The 18,020-nt window shown below is 37.6% G+C and overlaps 3 protein-coding genes across 6 annotated transcripts in view; 1 reads left to right on the forward strand and 2 right to left on the reverse strand.

Annotated features, from left to right (window-relative positions):
• The window catches only part of LOC126776780 (kinesin-like protein Klp68D), a 31,980-nt gene extending 24,470 nt beyond the window's left edge, over positions 1–7,510 (reverse strand). The window contains exons 1-3 of one of the 2 annotated variants that reach the window (XM_050499537.1): positions 7,148–7,510; positions 3,391–3,480; positions 1,922–2,047 (exon numbers count right to left, since the gene is read on the reverse strand). In XM_050499537.1, the coding sequence (XP_050355494.1) occupies positions 1,922–2,047; positions 3,391–3,480; positions 7,148–7,252 (321 nt within the window). In that variant the 5' untranslated portion in view covers positions 7,253–7,510. The remainder of the gene's footprint in view (positions 1–1,921; positions 2,048–3,390; positions 3,481–7,147) is intronic. The other variant, XM_050499538.1, reaches the window with a different exon arrangement.
• Positions 7,511–8,122: 612 nt separating this feature from the next.
• LOC126776873 (vacuolar protein sorting-associated protein 26C) lies at positions 8,123–11,045 on the forward strand. 2 transcript variants are annotated; one of them, XM_050499722.1, is made up of 7 exons: positions 8,123–8,491; positions 8,592–8,735; positions 8,812–9,054; positions 9,252–9,416; positions 9,525–9,621; positions 10,059–10,184; positions 10,929–11,045. In XM_050499722.1, the coding sequence occupies exons 1-7, from the start codon at positions 8,435–8,437 to the stop codon at positions 11,012–11,014; spliced, it is 918 nt and encodes a 305-aa protein (XP_050355679.1). In that variant the 5' UTR covers positions 8,123–8,434; the 3' UTR covers positions 11,015–11,045. The 2 variants fall into 2 exon arrangements, with proteins under 2 accessions (XP_050355679.1, XP_050355680.1); XM_050499723.1 differs by lacking the exon at positions 8,592–8,735.
• Positions 11,046–11,130: 85 nt separating this feature from the next.
• Positions 11,131–17,966, reverse strand: LOC126776822 (protein cereblon-like). Of its 2 annotated transcripts, XM_050499630.1 has the most exons (9): positions 17,806–17,966; positions 17,502–17,638; positions 14,631–14,830; positions 13,729–13,902; positions 13,432–13,661; positions 13,225–13,364; positions 13,056–13,158; positions 12,832–12,976; positions 11,131–12,572 (listed from the first exon to the last, which is right to left on the reverse strand). In XM_050499630.1, exons 1-9 carry the CDS (start codon positions 17,816–17,818, stop codon positions 12,380–12,382), a joined length of 1,335 nt encoding a protein of 444 aa, XP_050355587.1. In that variant the 5' UTR covers positions 17,819–17,966; the 3' UTR covers positions 11,131–12,379. The 2 variants fall into 2 exon arrangements, with proteins under 2 accessions (XP_050355587.1, XP_050355586.1); XM_050499629.1 differs by having other exon boundaries at positions 13,056–13,364.
• Positions 17,967–18,020: the final 54 nt, after the last annotated feature.

Consider the following 18,020-nt stretch of genomic DNA (forward strand, 5'->3'; position numbering starts at 1 on the left):
TAAGAATTTATTTTATTTTTATAAGCATAATCATATGTGCTTAAATTTCAAACAACAATATAATTTTACCTGTTACATTTTATCCACTGAAATATTGTACTGACTACAGACATAGCTTATATATTGTACATATACTTTTATGACATTAAGGACTTAAACGAATTGACACGCGAAGGGCGTTATTAAATAAACGAACCGGGTCTACACCAGCTAACTTCCTAACCTTTCTGTCAATAGTAAGTAGTATTTGGTTAAAAAGATATTTTTATAACGTAACTTTCAAGTACTCCATTTCGATAATAAAGATTGTTATAAGCTTTATTAAAATCTAAGTGGTGGAATCTATATTCGGAACATTTAAAATAAATATTTCCAAATGTAAAATGACGAATTAAAGGTGCTTGCTTGTAAAAGCTTACTTGACAACAGTATGTTTTGAGCAAAGTATTAGTATTTACATTGCAACTTTTTGAAATGTGAATATTTAAAAATATTTTTTATTAGATCTTGAATGCTAAATATGTACATAATATATTATAATGCATCCATCGACCTTGATCTTCGAAGGTTAACATTTATTTTAATTTGTAAATTAAGCTTTTGTCGCGAACGCTTGTTGACAACGGACGACAGAATTGTGTATTTATTCATTTAATCAGCGGCCTGTCACTAAATTGCCTGTACTTTACTACTACTACTACTACTATTATTAATTACTTGAGAAACTAAAGAAAAAAATTATTTTCGGAATTTGAAAACCAAACAAACAACTCGGCTCAGTGAAATAGAAAAACTCGGAGTAGTTTACACTGTAATAAATTAATTTTACAATGTGATGATGCAATGAATAAATAACACTATTACCCGCATGTGACGTCATTGACACGTACAAAACGATAGGGGATACAGATTGTAGTCAATTATATTTCAGTCACACTATGCGATTAAACGTGAGAAGCTTCATCCAGCATAAATTGTAACATTGAAAAGTACATCATCCTGTTTTCGAGATATATTCGTGGATTATTATTTTCTCTTACACTAAATTATTATTTTTTTATTTACTTATCCATTTAAATTACAATAAAAAACTAAACATAATGATTGTAGCTAAAAAAAACACTAAGGTTAATACGTGTGGTATATGGTTTATACTTATGGTATAAATATACTTATGGTATAAACCTATATGGTTTTTACCATAAGGTCGGTCCCAGAGAAGAGCCACCGAAAGGACTTACGCGTCGGCGCTTTATCGTATAATTTGGCTAACTTTCTTATAATAAAGCAACCGTTATAACTTATAACGTCATAAGGAAAACACATAAAATTAGTAGCTGTTCCCGTTTCAGTCCTTTGCGAGGTCCGAGGCTACCACATAACGATCGTAGAATTTTTTTGTCGTTATTTGACGAGCCGGTTGGCGTGGTTGGTAGATACTTGCCTTTTCACGCCGAAGGTTGTGGGTTCGATTCCCCCCCAGGACAGACATTTGTGTGCATGAACATGTCTTTTTGTCCTGAGTCTGGGTGTAATTATCTATATAAGTATGTATTTACAAAAGAAAAGTAGTATATGTAGTATATCAGTTGTCTGATTTCCATAGCACAAGCTTTGTACAAGCTTAATTGCTGATCAGATGGCCGTGTGTGAAAAATGTCCCAGGATATTATATTATGTTATAAGGTAACAAGCAAATAAACAGAGGTACTTTCGCATTTATAATATTAGTCTGATTTATATTAAAAAATCCACATTTTCGTGTTTTGAGTCTCGAAAAAATATTAGTAAACTTCATAATAACGTAGTTGTTGTTTGTTCTTCGTAACGATACCATACGTGTACCTCACACGAAGATTGTTACTTCCAATAAGGACTTTTCAATAAATATATATATATTTGATGGCATTGTTCTACTCACCATCTCATCGTAAATGGTCTGCGTATCCGCCGTGCAGTCGTAGGCGGCGTCGTATGTGAACAACTTGTCCTGGCCCTTTGGGTTGTAGACCTGCACCGCCCCGCGCTCCGCCCACACCTTCACCACCTGAGATTATTTCCACTTATGAGAATATGCTCTGCGTACAGTGTCCAAGCATTTCGATTTAACGTTTTATTTGATGTATTAAAAACGAAGATCATCGAAAACTCTATTCAATACAATGATCGTGATAAAATTCACATGATATGCCAAACTTACAATAGATATAATTAAAGATAATTTCTTATAAAAACTCGTAGATTGGCCGTTTCGTTCAGTCGTACTTATGTTTTTAACAAAAATCAAAACGGATCGATCGTTGTGATTGCTATAGATTAAAACATAAGCTCATACGACTCTATCTTGAATTTTAAAATTTGAGTATCATTTTTTCTTAAGCAAATTTGACCATTTTATTTTCAATACTTTGTAAGAATGGCACATACAGCACAAATCACGTTTCGCTTATCACGAGTCGTGCTCCGCCGTACACATCGTTAACTTGATAGCGACTTCAACGCACCTGCCTTTAAGTTTACCTTATCCTGAATAATAACAATATACCTTATATTGTTATTATTCAGGGACAAAGTTTTATAATAAAAACATTGCTTTAATCACATTTTTATTATTACTTTGACCTTAACTCTGCTTGGGTTAAGTAGTAATAATACATCTTGAAAACTGCGCGCTTACTTAGTCACGGAAGTCGAAATTATTTATGTAAGCCTTTTCCCAGCATCAGGCTTTTCAACACTATAAGTTTTGATTAGTTATATATAAATTATTTTTTATGTGTTTCATAAATATATATTACATTATAGTTCAGGTTAGTAATACGTAGATAAAGTAGTTAACATTAATGTATACTTCCTAGTAGCACAACTACTTCGACTGAGATTATGATAATTAAAACATAATGATCGTTCGTTCGCGTTATATCGTTATACATTATAGACCACTGACCAGTGCGTTTCCCGCTGTGCGTGTAATGTGAATCGCAATAATCGATTTGTCGCATGATCGATATTTTCCGTCAACCATGAATAAGCATCGATGAGGCAAGTGCTCGCTAGTGTAATTAGTTATTTACTTACAAAATAATGTTTTACTTATAGCATTAAAAATTGCATTGTTTTGAAAAGCGGTATTATTTTAATTAGATTAGGAAATAAGTTATGTTAATATTTATTTGCTACGACAAATATTATTGTTAATTAATTTTAAATACAAATACGATTTCGTAATTTGAGATTTCTGCTGCAATGTTGTATTAGAACCACCACCAATAAAGTCTGCGCCGTAGGTTTGTTTCGCCAAGCTGTGACCACTCCAGTGTCGTTAGTCTTAGTGATTTCCAACGTAACCCTCAGACCCCACGGTTAATGTATACAAGGACTTTGTCACACCTGCAATGGACTATTAAAAGTTTTACTGTCCGGCGCTGGCTTCGTCGACAGACGCTCGTACCACTTCTGTTCCGGCCGGACCTTCCTCACCTAGAGATGTCATTATTATAAAAAGTAGGTTGGGCTTGTATATGTGACCCTGTTTTAACAGATACCACGTATGATTAAGGAATACAAAGACGATAAAATAACTCGGAACTGAACTTTAATAACGTAGAACTAAACTATTACCATTTCATACGTATGTCAAGTGTAACTTAATTTATTTAAACCGGTAATTAGCAGATTGTTTGGATCGATGAGTAAATATCGTTGGCTTTATTAATTATATTACAAAAACACCCTGATCATAGTTTCAAATTATAGCTGTTAGCAACGCCAGCGCGTCTCCGAACCAATACCGCCAAATATTTCACAAAACGAACGTTTATTATACATAAACAATGTCAGTAAGTCATCTGATATCGGAATAAATAAATTCGTGTTACATAAGATCAAAATAAACATGGGAATGTTTATTGAGTAGAATAAAACTTATTCTTAATCAGTACAGACCTCATCTACCTACAGCAGCCGCTGTGTACATTACTTAATAATTATGATATACGGAATATTTTTGTTTAACATTATAATTAAATAAACATTTATTTTTATATATCTCAAGCACACCACGCACGGCACTGCAACCATTCGAACAATTCCAGTGATACTGGTTCGTAATAATAATAAAGTAATAGGAAATAAAATATTTTTTACAATAAAAAACAGTAGTTTATACACGTAAAGAAAACAAGTAATTGAATAACCGTACCGTAACAGCCTGTGAATGTCCCACTGCTGGGCTAAAGGCCTCCTCTCCTCTTTTTGAGGAGAAGGTTTGGAGCTTATTCCACCACGCTGCTCCAATGCGGGTTGGTAGAACTCACATGTGGCAGAACTTTAGTGAAATTAGACACATGCAGGTTTCCTCACGATGTTTTCCTTCACCGTAAAGCACGAGATGAATTATAATCACAAATTAAGCACATGAAAATTCAGTGGTGCTTGCCCGGGTTTGAACCCACGATCATCGGTTAAGATTCACGCGTTCTTACCACAGGGCCATCTCGGCTTTTTTTGAATTGAAAAACATAATCATTTTATTTGGTACATAGAAAAATATCATCTTTCAAGATGAGCGACTAATGAGTGAGTGAGCCGCATGATTTCATCTCGGACGCATATCTTCAAAGCCTCTCCTTTTACACTTCAGCTTGATAATCGCGAGATAAAAATAAAAATGCATTACTCACTCTATTGTGCTGATATGGAAACCGTTAACGCATTTTATCAGTTCATTTATTCACTACTTAGGTATTATCAAAAGTATAGTGTTCGCTGTGTACGATGATATAACCAGACATGTTTACATAGCAGAGAAATGTTTGAATAGATTTGTTGATTGATTTATAAAAACAGTAACTGTATACCATCGACTGCCTGTGATTGACGCAGTACAAGATCGCCCCCTCAAACGTATTACAATGAGAGCAGGTTAAGCTGATTGAGGGTCATTCACCCCGGCTTTCAGGCAAATAAGTGGCATGTCCCATTTGATGATTTGGTACCTACTGCATTTTTGTACGGCTGCTCACTCAATCCAAATGATATTGAAACTAGATTGTGTACGACGTTGATGTTTGAATAAACAAACTTTTTGAACTTGAAATCGAAGTTTGTTTTTTAAGCAAATATGTGATTTTTAACGTAAAAATGTACATAAAACGTTTTTATAAAGTAATATTTCTGATGTTATTTAATTGGTCGAGTTTTACTAATGTGAAATAGAATAACAAATGAATCCTTATTTGGTCGTCTCCGATATCGGCCCATCTCAATAAAAGGAAAAAAAATAGTTTAATGAAGCTGTCGCACTGAGTCATTTGGGAGGTCGGTGAAGTTCCAGATTACGAAACAAACGTAATGTAATGCTACATTGCGAGATACCAAAGCCGCCTCCGAGCAAGTTTCACGCAAAAACAGATAAGATTCCACAAGGTTACAGTTGACACCGAACCGCGCATTCAGTCCAACTGTCATCTGCTTAAAAAACGGTGCTTTAGTACTTGTGATTAGGTCACTATATTTGTGTACGCACAAAGTAGTTTAGCTTGCAAGTGAGGCAGAAGGCGTATCGAGTGACTGACTACATAATATCGTATCGACCCCTAAACGTAAACTTTAAAGTTTCCACAGACTATTATGTGACATTTCATGTTCCATTAGAATTTGTTACAAACAAAGCAAATTGAAAAGATGCAATTACGAAAATTGTTTATTTTAAAACAACTCCGAAATATTACGTAAAGCTACGAACGAGAGAATGCATGATCAACGTCAACGTGCTTTCGTTACGCCAGATGGTTTATGGTGGATTTGCCAATTGACATAACACATGTCCAGTAAATAATTTACCGAAACTAGTACCTAGCTAGGTACAATAGTCGTCCGGAGGCCAGTCGTGCGTCCAGATGATCTGTGCCAAATACGGGGCAGCCGCGTATGGACAATACCGCTCACCTACTTACGGCGGGTCAAGATCCATTGCGCGTGCCGTCCGCTTATTTATTTTGAGAATGTGAGCCGCCTGCGCGAGCTGCGGTCACTCTCCCCTCGACAGATCTATGTCCCTGAACAATAATGAACGCAACTGACCGTGGCTTTGACACGTAGCCCATTTAATCAAAATATCAAGTTCGTTTATTGTATTATATTTTTTTGGAAAATGAGGGTACGTGTATATTGGCGCTTTTCATGATATATATCGTTAACAAATATTCCTAAAACTAAGAAATAATCTTATGCTAGCTGTTTTTGTATCTACAGTCTACACCAAAATGTCGTGAATCTTGTTATGATTTATAATTGAACTTAAACTAATGACATTTCCTAGACATATTTTTCTGGACGATATATTAAAAAGCACCATACATTGACTAACTGAAGGAAAATATTATATATGTATGTACTTCAAACTGAACCATTAACATGTATGTCTGCATGTTTGTTAATTAACTAGAATTTATTTGCAATCTTGTACTTGATTGATTATTCTAGGCATGTTTTTTACAGGAAACTGCGGGGCTTGAGTAAAAAACGTAACTAGTCAACTGTTTACATTAATATCTAATCGTATCTTTCTATATAGAAAGTTATGATCTATCTAAAAAAAATCTAATAACTTTTATGTAGTATTCTTTTTAGAATTACTAATGAAAATAAATGTAATAAAAGCTAGTTAGTGAGTATTATGAATGACTACATAAATACCAATATGAAATTTTCCATTCCTACATTAAGAATTCCTACGTTATACATTATTTTGTAAACATTGTCACTGTATGAACAGCACTGAATATTTGGGCTTAGTAACTGATTACTCACAACATGCTTTATTAGAAAATAGTAAAGATTCAGACGATTCAGAGTTTTCACAGTTTAAACAATTGTATGTTAGAATAAAAATCATCATTAGAAACGGAATTTTCAAACTATTGAACAATACTTCCCACTTACGTGAATCACGTCTTAATAATCTGATCTTGTAAAGTAAAGTTATACTTAATTTAAAAAAATATATTATAATGAAACAAATTAAAATACCAACAGGGAAATATGCCAAGTAGTTAAGTATATAACTCCAAATCATCATTCGCAATTGACGCACCAAGTCTGCGCAGCCCTGGCACCCGATATCAACAAAGCAACCAAGACTCACCTCCTCGTGACCCTCGTTCTTCTCCTTTTCCGAGAGCGGTCTACATCGCACCACCACCTTAACACACTCATTGAGAGCCGTCCGTGGTCGTGCTGATTTCTCCATCTTCTAGCACCCCCTACGGTGACGCAAATAATAATAAGCTCGAAGTCACCGATATCGATCCATTCGGGGTGAACCTATTGTCGGCAACACCTGCTTAAATCGATACTATTTAATTTACGCCACTGACACACACTTGGAGAAATAAAAGAGACTGGAAAATGTAGTTTTGCACGATTAAAATATTTATAGGTGTTACAAAATAAATAAAAATCGTAAAAAATGTAATCACGCGTATTCACATACACCCGCCATTAGCGGATTTTACTAAACAACTGTCATTTTATGAATTTTTCTCAGATGTTTAACATAACACTTGCTCGAATACTTGTACCGAAAAAAATATATTTTGATTAAGGCTGACCGGTGCTAATAATTTTTATTATAGACTTTCGTAGCTTAAATGAGGTTAACTGATTAAAATTGATGATATTTTAAGTTTTTAATGTAAATTATTTATTATTATTATGTAATATATTTATTGGTATAACTATTTCATTAAGTATCTTTTGATTTGAAAGCAGATATTTAATCATATAATTTTTTAAATTAAATGCTATAATCTTAATCATTTGAAATTCAAATCAAGTATAAAAAATTACGAATAAATTAGGATGTAATAATTTTTTTTCTGAATAGTTATTTAAGCAAAACAAATCGAATATAATATGAAAGTGGATCGGTTAACTGTCTGTTTTCTTGCTACTTGTAAAAATCTAAGTACATAACTAAAAAAATTAAATTAATAAAAACGTCCACCCATTTCAAAAATGAGTTTGAGTTATCTACTTGACAGTGACAGACGACAGTTTACGCTTACGTCAGTAAGAAACTGAATCTGACATCTCATTATTTAATTGTTGATTGACATACCTAGTCGATGTTGATGTTCATTCGTAATTCTAAATATCATAGTATTTGAACAACAAAAACAAATTAAATATTAAATGTAATATAAAATATTATAATTTAAAATAATTGTAATTGCTAAACTTGATTCAAAGAGGAACACCATCTGAAAAATATGATCAAAGCGACGTGGAACAAACTAACTTTTTAAATAAGTTTTTTTATGATTGGATGATGGAGATTTTTAAGTGTAATCAGACTATTTTTTAAATCAAATTTCTTCTTATTAAAATATTCTAAAAGTAAATATCAAATAGAACATAACTAGCCCCTAAAATGACAGCCAGTCTGACTATCAGCCTTAAAAAAGTAAACAAAATTTATCATGAAGGTGTAAGTTCTTTTGATATACTTTAATCGATCATATTTAAAACATATTGTGATTTTTACTCTATTAAAATATTATTTTATTGTAATCATAACTTGTGTGTAGGAGATAATAGCGGGGGTAGTGATTGTGGACACTGCAGCTGACTTAAGGCATGAAGGTCTAACACTGACAATGGAGGGTTCCGTAAATCTGCAAATTAGCTCCAAAAATGCAGGGATTTTTGATGCATTTTCTAATAATATCAGGGTATAAAGTTCTTCAATGAATATATACTGATATATGTTTGTTTAAAACTTGAATAATAAAACATGTTTTGTTACAGCCAATCAATCTAATAAACACATCAATAGAGTTAGCTGCAGCTGGGAAAATGCCTATAGGCGTTACTGAAATTCCTTTTGAAATGCCTCTTGTAAGTCGGCAAAGTTCAATGAGCCTTGGACTACTGGAGACTTATCATGGAGTGTTTGTAAATGTAATGTACACACTCAAGTGTAGTATGAAGCGGTCATTCCTTAATAAGCCATTGAATGCTAGCTGTCAATTTTTTGTGCAATACAAGCATGTAAGTAAGAGTAGTTCTATGTCAATAAATTAAATGATACCCAAGGTTTTAAGTTTTGTATTATTCGTCAACAATTGTCTATCAATGCTTTGCTATTCAAATGTCAAACCAGTGATTAAGTTATTTGTCTATGAAAGATGCATGAAGATGCACAAAAGCTATTTGCTGGTAATAATTATCAGTCTTATTTATTCCAGCAAGAGCGTCCACCAAGCAAACCAGTGCGCTGCGAGGTCACGCCCGCAACTCTGCGTGCGGGCGGTGGGGCGGGAAGCGCAGCTCGTGGAGCGGTGCCGCACTTCCAACTCTATGCAGAGATAGATACCACTGTATGTGCTCTGGATAGGCCCATCACTGGCAAGGCACGAGTTGACCCATTTGTAGAACTAAGGCTATTATATTTTTTCGTTATCATAGTGTAGGTTTATATTTATTGTATGTTCTTATACTCCTTTGTAAAATTATTATAGATTCGTGTAGATGAGTGTTCGGTTCCCATAAAATCGATTGAACTACAGCTGGTCCGCGTCGAGACGTGTGGCAGCGCCGACGGATATTCGAAAGACGGTAATATAATATTTTGCAATTTGACTCCTCATTTTTATACTTCAAGTTGATGAAAACCATTTTAAAAGCAACTTTTACTGAAGTTAGACAGCTCTGGTGGTACTTACATAGACATACTGGTGGTAGGGCTTTGTGCAAGCTCGCCTGAGTAGGTTCCACCCACTCTTAAGATATTCTACCGCAAAACAGCAGTACTTGGTATTGTTGTGTTCCGGTTTGAACGGTGAGTGAGCCAGTGTAATTACAGGCACAAGGGATATAACATCTCTTACAATGCCAATGTCTACGGGCGTCGGTGACCACTTACTCGGGTGGCCCATATGCTCGTCCGTCTACCTATTCAATAGAAAAAATAGTTCTGTCGGTTGAGCGGAACTGATTAAATTCAGTTACTATATTTGGGACAAAAACGAGCTAAGTAACATAACGCCTGCCAGCCACGGAGGTGCAGAACATCCAGGTGTGCGAGGGCGACGTGCAGCGCGCGCGCGCCGTGCCGCTGCACATGGTGCTGCCGCGCCTGTTCACGTGCCCCACCACCACCACGCCCTACTTCAAGATCGGTACTCAGCGACACTCGTACTTATTTTTATTATCACTTTAATTTGTTGTTATGTAAAAAACGCAGCAAGAAATTCTATCAATTCAATTAAGTAATTAGTTTAGACATTGCAACTCGCCTTGCTACACATTCTGTTCACGCAAAGTCAAAAACGTGTGTGACTGTCCATGTAAATAAATAAAATTATAACATAAGTAATAAATAAGCAAAACTTAAATTATAAAATTCCTGCTATTAAAGTAAAGGATAAAATTAACTAGTAGGTGTCAAATTTAAATAATATTTAAACAGAAAATCAATCGTAATCATAAACGATGACATATTATATGATGAGGTCGTTCAACCCTCTAGTTGCCCGTATTGTTTACAGTCGATGCAAACGCATCCTTTTTTACTTTACAGGAAAATAAAAAAAAATATTCACAATATAATGTGACATAAATCTTGACATAAATGTTTAATAATTTTTAATTATAATTTCACCGATTGATTTTTTATTATAATAATGACACTATTTATTATTTAATTTTGACATTTTTTTAAAAAATTACTGATGATTTTCTGTTACTTTTAATTTGAATTTGATTAGATGAATCTGCAAGTGCTATGTACACTTGTAATTGACATGCATATTAGATATACTATTATTGTTTTATAAATTAATCTTTTCAATGCTTTTATATGTATGTAGCACACCTACGTGCTATTATAAATAAATATATAAATAAATGATTCTTCTTTCCAGAGTTTGAACTGAATATCGCAGTGATATTCGAGGACGACTATTTAGTGACAGAAAACTTTCCCATATTGTTGCTAAGGAGTAAATAATAAACATGATCAATAAACATTTATTTATAAACTCATGTTTTTTATTAATAGGTACTATTTAATCTTAATATTTTGTTTGCAATTTAGTTGAAATTATATATCAATAAAAAACAACATATTGCTTAGGAATTTATTTTTTCTACATTGTTATTAAATATTCTTCAACACTTGCTAGTTTTGCCGTCGCTATACAACTATATATAACATAAAAATATTGATTTTATACGATTTCGTCAGTTCCTCTGCAGCGTTGAGGAGAGTTCGTTACGATAGCTCTCCAAATTGAAACATTACTATTCCAATTATTACCCTTTAATCATTGAATCATTGCTCAAACATTTCCATTAGAAAACATTATTAAAATTGTAAAAAACCATTAATATTTTATGTCTATAATGTAGAACCTCTCTTCTACCAAGCAAATATTTTAGTAGGCTTACAATTTAAGATATTTTAAAAAATGAGATAAATTATTGCACTATACATATATATATACTTGGCGATTTTTTTCAGTGTCTCGAAAAAAAAATGTGTTTGGTGGCTAAATGGAATAGAAGTCTGTGACACCTTTATATATTTTTTTACATAGTACTCTAATGATTCATTCAATAAATACAGCTTATTACTAGTATTATAAAACACAAACACAGTACAATTACTATAAAGACGCGAGGCTCTGTCGGATTCCTTTGACTGCGCACGGCCCTCGCCTCGGCCGCCGCACTCGCGCCAACACTAGTGCAGTTAGCGCGTCCCGGACTCTGGTGTCTAGGACGCGAGTCCCTCGTCATAAGTTACGGTGGTGTGACGTCGTGTTGTTTTAATTTTTGCCATGCGAATTTGTAAACATTCCGTCCGAATATTGTAATTTGGGAGTACATATCGATGGTGCGGCGGTGGTGCTCTATATCATATCTGGTGACATTGTGGATAACGCGCAGCGAGTGTCCATCCAGACATGTGATCCAGACCACCTTCAATAATGCAGGCAGGAATGGTGTTCCAAGACAATTTTGATTGGCCGCGGCGCTAGGAGGGGGGGCGGCCGCGCCGCTAGGAGGGGGGGCGGCCGCGGCACTAGGAGGGGGGGCGGCCGCGCCACTAGGAGGGGGGGCGGCCGCGGCGCTAGGAGGGGGGGCGGCCGCGGCGCTAGGAGGGGGGGCGGCCGCGGCGCTAGGAGGGGGGGCGGCCGCGGCGCTAGGGGGGGGGGCGGCCGCGGCGCTAGGAGGGGGGGCGGCCGCGCCGCTAGGAGGGGGGGCGGCCGCGGCGCTAGGAGGGGGGGCGGCCGCGGCGCTAGGAGGGGGTGCGGCCGCGGCGCTAGGAGGGGGGGCGGCCGCGGCGCTAGGAGGGGGGGCGGCCGCGGCGCTAAGAGGGGGGGCGGTCGCGGCGCTCGCGGTGGTCGAGCTCGGACAGCGCGCGGCGCGCGGCGCGCAGCTCGGCCGACAGCGAGCGGCCGGGCCGCGCGGGCGGCGAGTGCTCGTCGCTGCGCGGCTGCACGTAGTTGCGGCACAGCCCGTAGAACTGCTGCGGGCGCAGGCCGCGCCGCTGCGCGTCGAACCTGCGGCACGCGCGATATAGTACTCGACTGTCGAGGAGTAGCTTTAATGGTATACGTGGAAACTCCACTAATAGTTAAATTCATCCGAATGGAACCGAACATGCAGTGTTTCCTATTTCATTGTCGAACGTAGTAAATACCGAAAGTCGACTATACGCTAAGTTATAAGTACTACATATATCATAATATTGAACTTGGCTCTCATTTCACATTTATATTTTTGATGGGATTAGTTTAGTACTAGATCTACGCCACCAACCTCCAGCCCACGTGCGCCAGGCACGCCGCACACAGCGCGATGGTCCACGTGTAGCCCGGGAACCACGAGAACTCCGCCGACGGAGCCCCGCTCAGCTCCGTGTTGGAGGCGCACGACACCGTCACTATGTCGTGCATGTAGCCGCCTGCGGGCGACGGGCTCTGTACTAATCGACTGACGACGACGACGCTCTCACGCGACTAGTTCGATATTACCCATCGTACCTATATTGGTGTAATTAGAATGCACGCCCTCGCTGGACATGGCGAATATGTGCTCCCGGCGGGCGATCTCGACCGCGCACGAGGAACAGCACAGCACACTTTTCTGAAAAGAGAAATGCCGTTTAGCGGCGGCCGGCGGACCCGCGTGGCGGCGCCGCCGAGTGCTCACCCGCGCGATGAGCCGCACCTCCATGTGCAGGCGCAGCAGCGTGTCGTCCACCGCGAACAGCGCCAGGCGGTCGCGCGCCGACAGCGCCAGGTTGGACGCCGTCCAGAACGACAGCGACACGGCCTCCTCGGGCAGGTTCTCTGAGGACAGGCGGGGGTCGCTTACGGCCTGTCGGTCTCGATTCGCTGCGGCTCGGGCGGCACCTACCTAGCGACAGGCTCCGGAAGTAGTCCTCGATGATCTGGCGCATGCGGCGGTAGTCGAAGATGTCGTACACGAACAGCGGCCAGGGCGTGACGGCGGCGTCCATGCTGCGCAGGCGCGCGTCGAGCGGCGTGCGCGCGCGGCGCAGCGCGTCCAGGCTGGCCAGGCGCGCGGGCGCCAGCGGGTCGCCCAGCCGCACCTCGGGCAGCACGCACACCTCCACCACGCGCATCCTGCACAGCCGCCTCTGTGAGCGCGCTGCCCCACTGAGCGGAGCTCGCCGGCCGCGCCGCGTCTCACCTGCTGAACACGTGTATCGGCGCCGGCTGCTTGGGCACGCAGCGGAAGCGATGCGTGGCGCGCGCTTTGAAAGACAGCGAGCGAGGCCCCTCGCCCTCCCTCTCCCCCACCCCCGCGTCCGCCTCGAACACCTCGCACAGCACGCCGTAGCCACATACCAGCGTGCCAGTCTCGCTACGGACAAAAACTAACATTTAAGGATTGTAATCCTTTATGATAAATCTTGATGTCAACCCTGTAAAGGTTAATTAAACATTTACAACCTGGGTAAATAAAAGGAGATATACCAAAATCTGATTTCTCAACAACAAGGCTAATTATCGATTTTCCAATATATTTTTTAATACAGTTAAATGTTAATTAAAAATAGCTACTGTATAAATGGTGATCGCTCGGAAAGTTAGCAGCATTTCATCTATGAATCGCAGTTCCGATCTTCTGGGCAAAAAGGCGATAAAAGGCAATAAGGTGAACTGTTATATTTTTTATAAAGGTTTTTGCACTATTACTCTAAAGTAAAAACATTTCAACTGCAAACGAAACAAAAATATAATTTGGAATAAGAGACAATTATTTGAAACATTGTTCGCTTCATCTTTTTCCGGGGCGGTTCCTAAGACAGGACCAATTTGTGAACACATGTTGTGTCCCACACTAGTGCCGTCTTCATTCTCAGAAAACCAGTTTCAGTTCATCATGTCTCTTGTCATCATCAGGGTTAATTCCACGGGGCTCAAGAAGAGCAGGAACGTCAATAGTGGCAAGAGCCCTTTGATGATATAATAGTATCGTTAAGAAAGCCTACCAGTGCAGGTATGCCATAATCTGACTGTAGTCTGTTTGCAGTCAGGTGTAAGTCACTGCAATACCTACGCAAAAAGTGCTTATAAACAATTGCTTACTCTGGACACAGTAGACCAAACAATTTGTCATGTTGAATGGCCCGGCTGATGACAGCTGCATCGCGTTCGTTGGTCAGCAGCATGGGTACTGTTTCGCCCGGGAAAACGGCGCCGTGGTGCGCGATCACGGGCACGCGCCCCGTCCAGCCGGCCTCCAGAACTGATCGCCCGCTTACTTGGACAAGTCCATTGCCCATATACTGAAAATTTATTGTTATAGTTCATTATTTACTCTAATGTAAAGTATTATTATTAAAATAAGACAAATGACTTAGCAAGCCTTTTGAGGTACTAATGAAAACTTGCTAGTTCTTATGTTCTAAATAATTGACATTAATTAATTATACAGGGTTACAGGGTAATATGTCACGATCCTTTTAAAGGGTTATAGTTCAGGACAATAGCTATCAAATGACCCCCAAAATGCTTATACAAAAGTGTATCGTTTTCGAGTTATTAATTTTTTAATATTTTTTTTATTTAAAGGATGTTTAAGATTCTAAAATTCAATAAAAAAAAAATCAACGTATTTTCCCTATTTTTTTTTTGTATTTCTTGCTAGGGTACATCCTAGTTAATAATAACCAGTTATAAAACAAAAACAATCTTCAAGCATTTTTAAATTACAGATCCAAAACTGTACAACTTTTCGATTTTTAATTTTGATTCTTTATTTTATTTTTATTTTTTTATAGAATAGGAAGGCGGACGAGCATATGGGCCACCTGATGGTAAGTGGTCACCAACGCTCTTAGACATTAGCATTGTAAGAAATGTCAACCATCGCTTACATATCCAATGCGCCACCAACCTTGGGAACTAAGATTTTATGTCCCTTGTGCCTGTAATTACACTGGCTCACTCACCCTTCAAACCGGAACACAACAATATCAAGTATTGCTGTTTTGCGGTAGAATATCTGATGAGTGGGTGGTACCTACCCAGACGAGCTTGCACAAAGCCCTACCACCAGTAAGTTACTCGCAATTTTTTTGTAAAAATCACTATGGCTCTTATCGTGCGGATCATTTTAAAAACATCTGCGTTTCCTTAGCTATCCATCGGTACATAAAAAGTACAGTAACAATCATAAACTCAGGAGAAAATTAGATAACAAAGAGACCAGGTAGGAAATTCTAAGAAATGCTATTGTTAAGAAATTAAATCTGGATCAAAGACAAAAGGACCTCAATGCAAAGTAGTTAAAGATTATTTTTAATAGGGGTAATAGGTAAAAAAGGAGAGATAAACCAGAGCTGTCATTGCAATTTTGAATTTAAATCAAAAACAAAATACTTAATCTTTTTAGTTACTCCATACTTTCGAAATTACACTGTTTATTATTCATAATTCGTGTTCAAAATAAGATCCCCTATTTCGTATACAAATACGCATTCTTTTTCTTAATTCACTTTTTACTACAACACTACTCAAGCTATGTCGAATAGAATTTGCAGCATTCATTATTCTTGTTTTGAGTTCTTCAATTGTTTGTACTGGTGAAACATCATAAACCAGGCTTTTCATATGCCCCCAGACATAATAGTCCATCGGAGTCAAATCTGGACTTCTCGCTGGCCATGGGATTGGTCCTCCTCTGCCAATCCATCTATTACGATAATTGCTGTCTAGCCACTGTCTTACGGACATTCGAAAGTGTGCGGGGCAACCATCATGCTGGAATATCATTCTCTGCCTAAGTTTCAGCGAAACATTTTCGAGTAACTCATGCAGGATTTCATTAGAGTACGGACGACGAGAAGAATTTTGTTCTGCAGCCATAATAGTCCTTTTTACGCGCCAAGTTATCATAAACATAAATCACAAATTCCTTTTAGCTAGCCGAGTCACGAAGTTGTAAGAAACAGAGTCCAGTAAACGAAGCGGTTTTTTTCAAAAATTTAAGAGATCAATATTCACTAAAGCGCGTCCACACTATACGAGCAGTGCAAGTACAGTGAGTATTATGTACCCCGACAAGGTTTTATTACTCTTATTCCTAAAAGAAATGAGATAAAAGGAAATTAGAAAAAATGACGGTAAATTCAAAGGAATTGATAATAGTATTCCACAAACAGCTCTGGTTTATCTCTCCTTTTTTACCTATTACCCCTATTAAAAATAATCTTTGACTACTTTGCATTGAGGTCCTTTTGTCTTTGATCCAGATTTAATTTCTTAACAATAGCATTTCTTAGAATTTCCTACCTGGTCTCTTTGTTATCTAATTTTCTCCTGAGTTTATGATTGTTACTGTACTTTTTATGTACCGATGGATAGCTAAGGAAACGCAGATGTTTTTAAAATGATCCGCACGATAAGAGCCATAGTGATTTTTACAAAAAAATTGCGAGTAACTTAAAGAATCAAAATTAAAAATCGAAAAGTTGTACAGCTTTGGATCTGTAATTTAAAAATGCTTGAAGATTGTTTTTGTTTTATAACTGGTTATTATTAACTAGGATGTACCCTAGCAAGAAATACAAAAAAAAATAGGGAAAATACGTTGATTTTTTTTTTATTGAATTTTAAAATCTTAAACATCCTTTAAATAAAAAAAATATTAAAAAATTAATAACTCGAAAACGATACACTTTTGCATAAGCATTTTGGGGGTCATTTGATAGCTATTGTCCTGAACTATAACCCTTTAAAAGGATCGTGACATATTACCCTGTAACCCTGTATGTATCTATTTGAATATTTGTCTAATATAATAACAATTCTATGAGATAACGTGACTTAAGAAATTTCATAATTTAAAAATAACAAACTGTCAATTATAGTTAACATTGAATCTATAATTTTACTGTAAAATTGTTTTGGACTGACTTTAAACACAGCTGGTTAAAACACGGTTTGTATACATACAGAATGTGAGGCGGCGAGAGAAATATCAAACTGTTGCTCCTCTTCATCTGAATCTTCATCGTTCTCAGAACTACCACCACCCCTCCTTTCGGACCCACTAACTCTCTCATTAGACCCTTCCTCTCGAACACTCAACCCTATAAGAAAACTTGATTTAATGTTGTTAATTAATGGGCTATTATTTGGAAATAAAGTCTATCGCTGTTTTAAATATTATATTACATTGCAAATAAATATTTAGATCAAAACACTACACAGGTAAATAGATCAAATGGTTTGATCGATAGTTTATTATATTCTTTACCATTATTTTCCATTACACGTCTTAACAGTTATCAGAAGAGTGAAATATTCAAATCTTTTGTTGCTTTTATCCTTATCAAGAGTAAGTAAACCTCGTTCAAAGAAATATAACAATGTATTTAGTAAATAACTAAATAAAACTTAACATTGATTTGACAATAATTTGACATTGACATTCGACGAAAACAAGCGATGTGACAAATTGCAATCTTATCA

The sequence above is a fragment of the Nymphalis io genome, chromosome 21 (genome assembly GCF_905147045.1).
Source record: "Nymphalis io chromosome 21, ilAglIoxx1.1, whole genome shotgun sequence".
Classification (NCBI taxonomy): domain Eukaryota; kingdom Metazoa; phylum Arthropoda; class Insecta; order Lepidoptera; family Nymphalidae; genus Nymphalis; species Nymphalis io.

Bases quoted from the DNA above. Each gene is read 5' to 3' on its own strand.
- LOC126776873 (XM_050499722.1), top strand. From the start codon at position 8,435: ATGACAGCCAGTCTGACTATCAGCCTTAAAAAAGTAAACAAAATTTAT. The intron at 9,055-9,251 runs GTAAGTAAGAGT...TATTTATTCCAG, and splicing joins TTTTTGTGCAATACAAGCAT to CAAGAGCGTCCACCAAGCAA. The intron at 9,417-9,524 runs GCACGAGTTGAC...AAATTATTATAG, and splicing joins ATAGGCCCATCACTGGCAAG to ATTCGTGTAGATGAGTGTTC.
- LOC126776822 (XM_050499629.1), bottom strand. The intron at 13,903-14,630 runs GTAAGCAATTGT...TTTTGTCCGTAG, and splicing joins TTTGGTCTACTGTGTCCAGA to CGAGACTGGCACGCTGGTAT. The intron at 13,662-13,728 runs GTGAGACGCGGC...GCGGCTGTGCAG, and splicing joins CCGATACACGTGTTCAGCAG to GATGCGCGTGGTGGAGGTGT.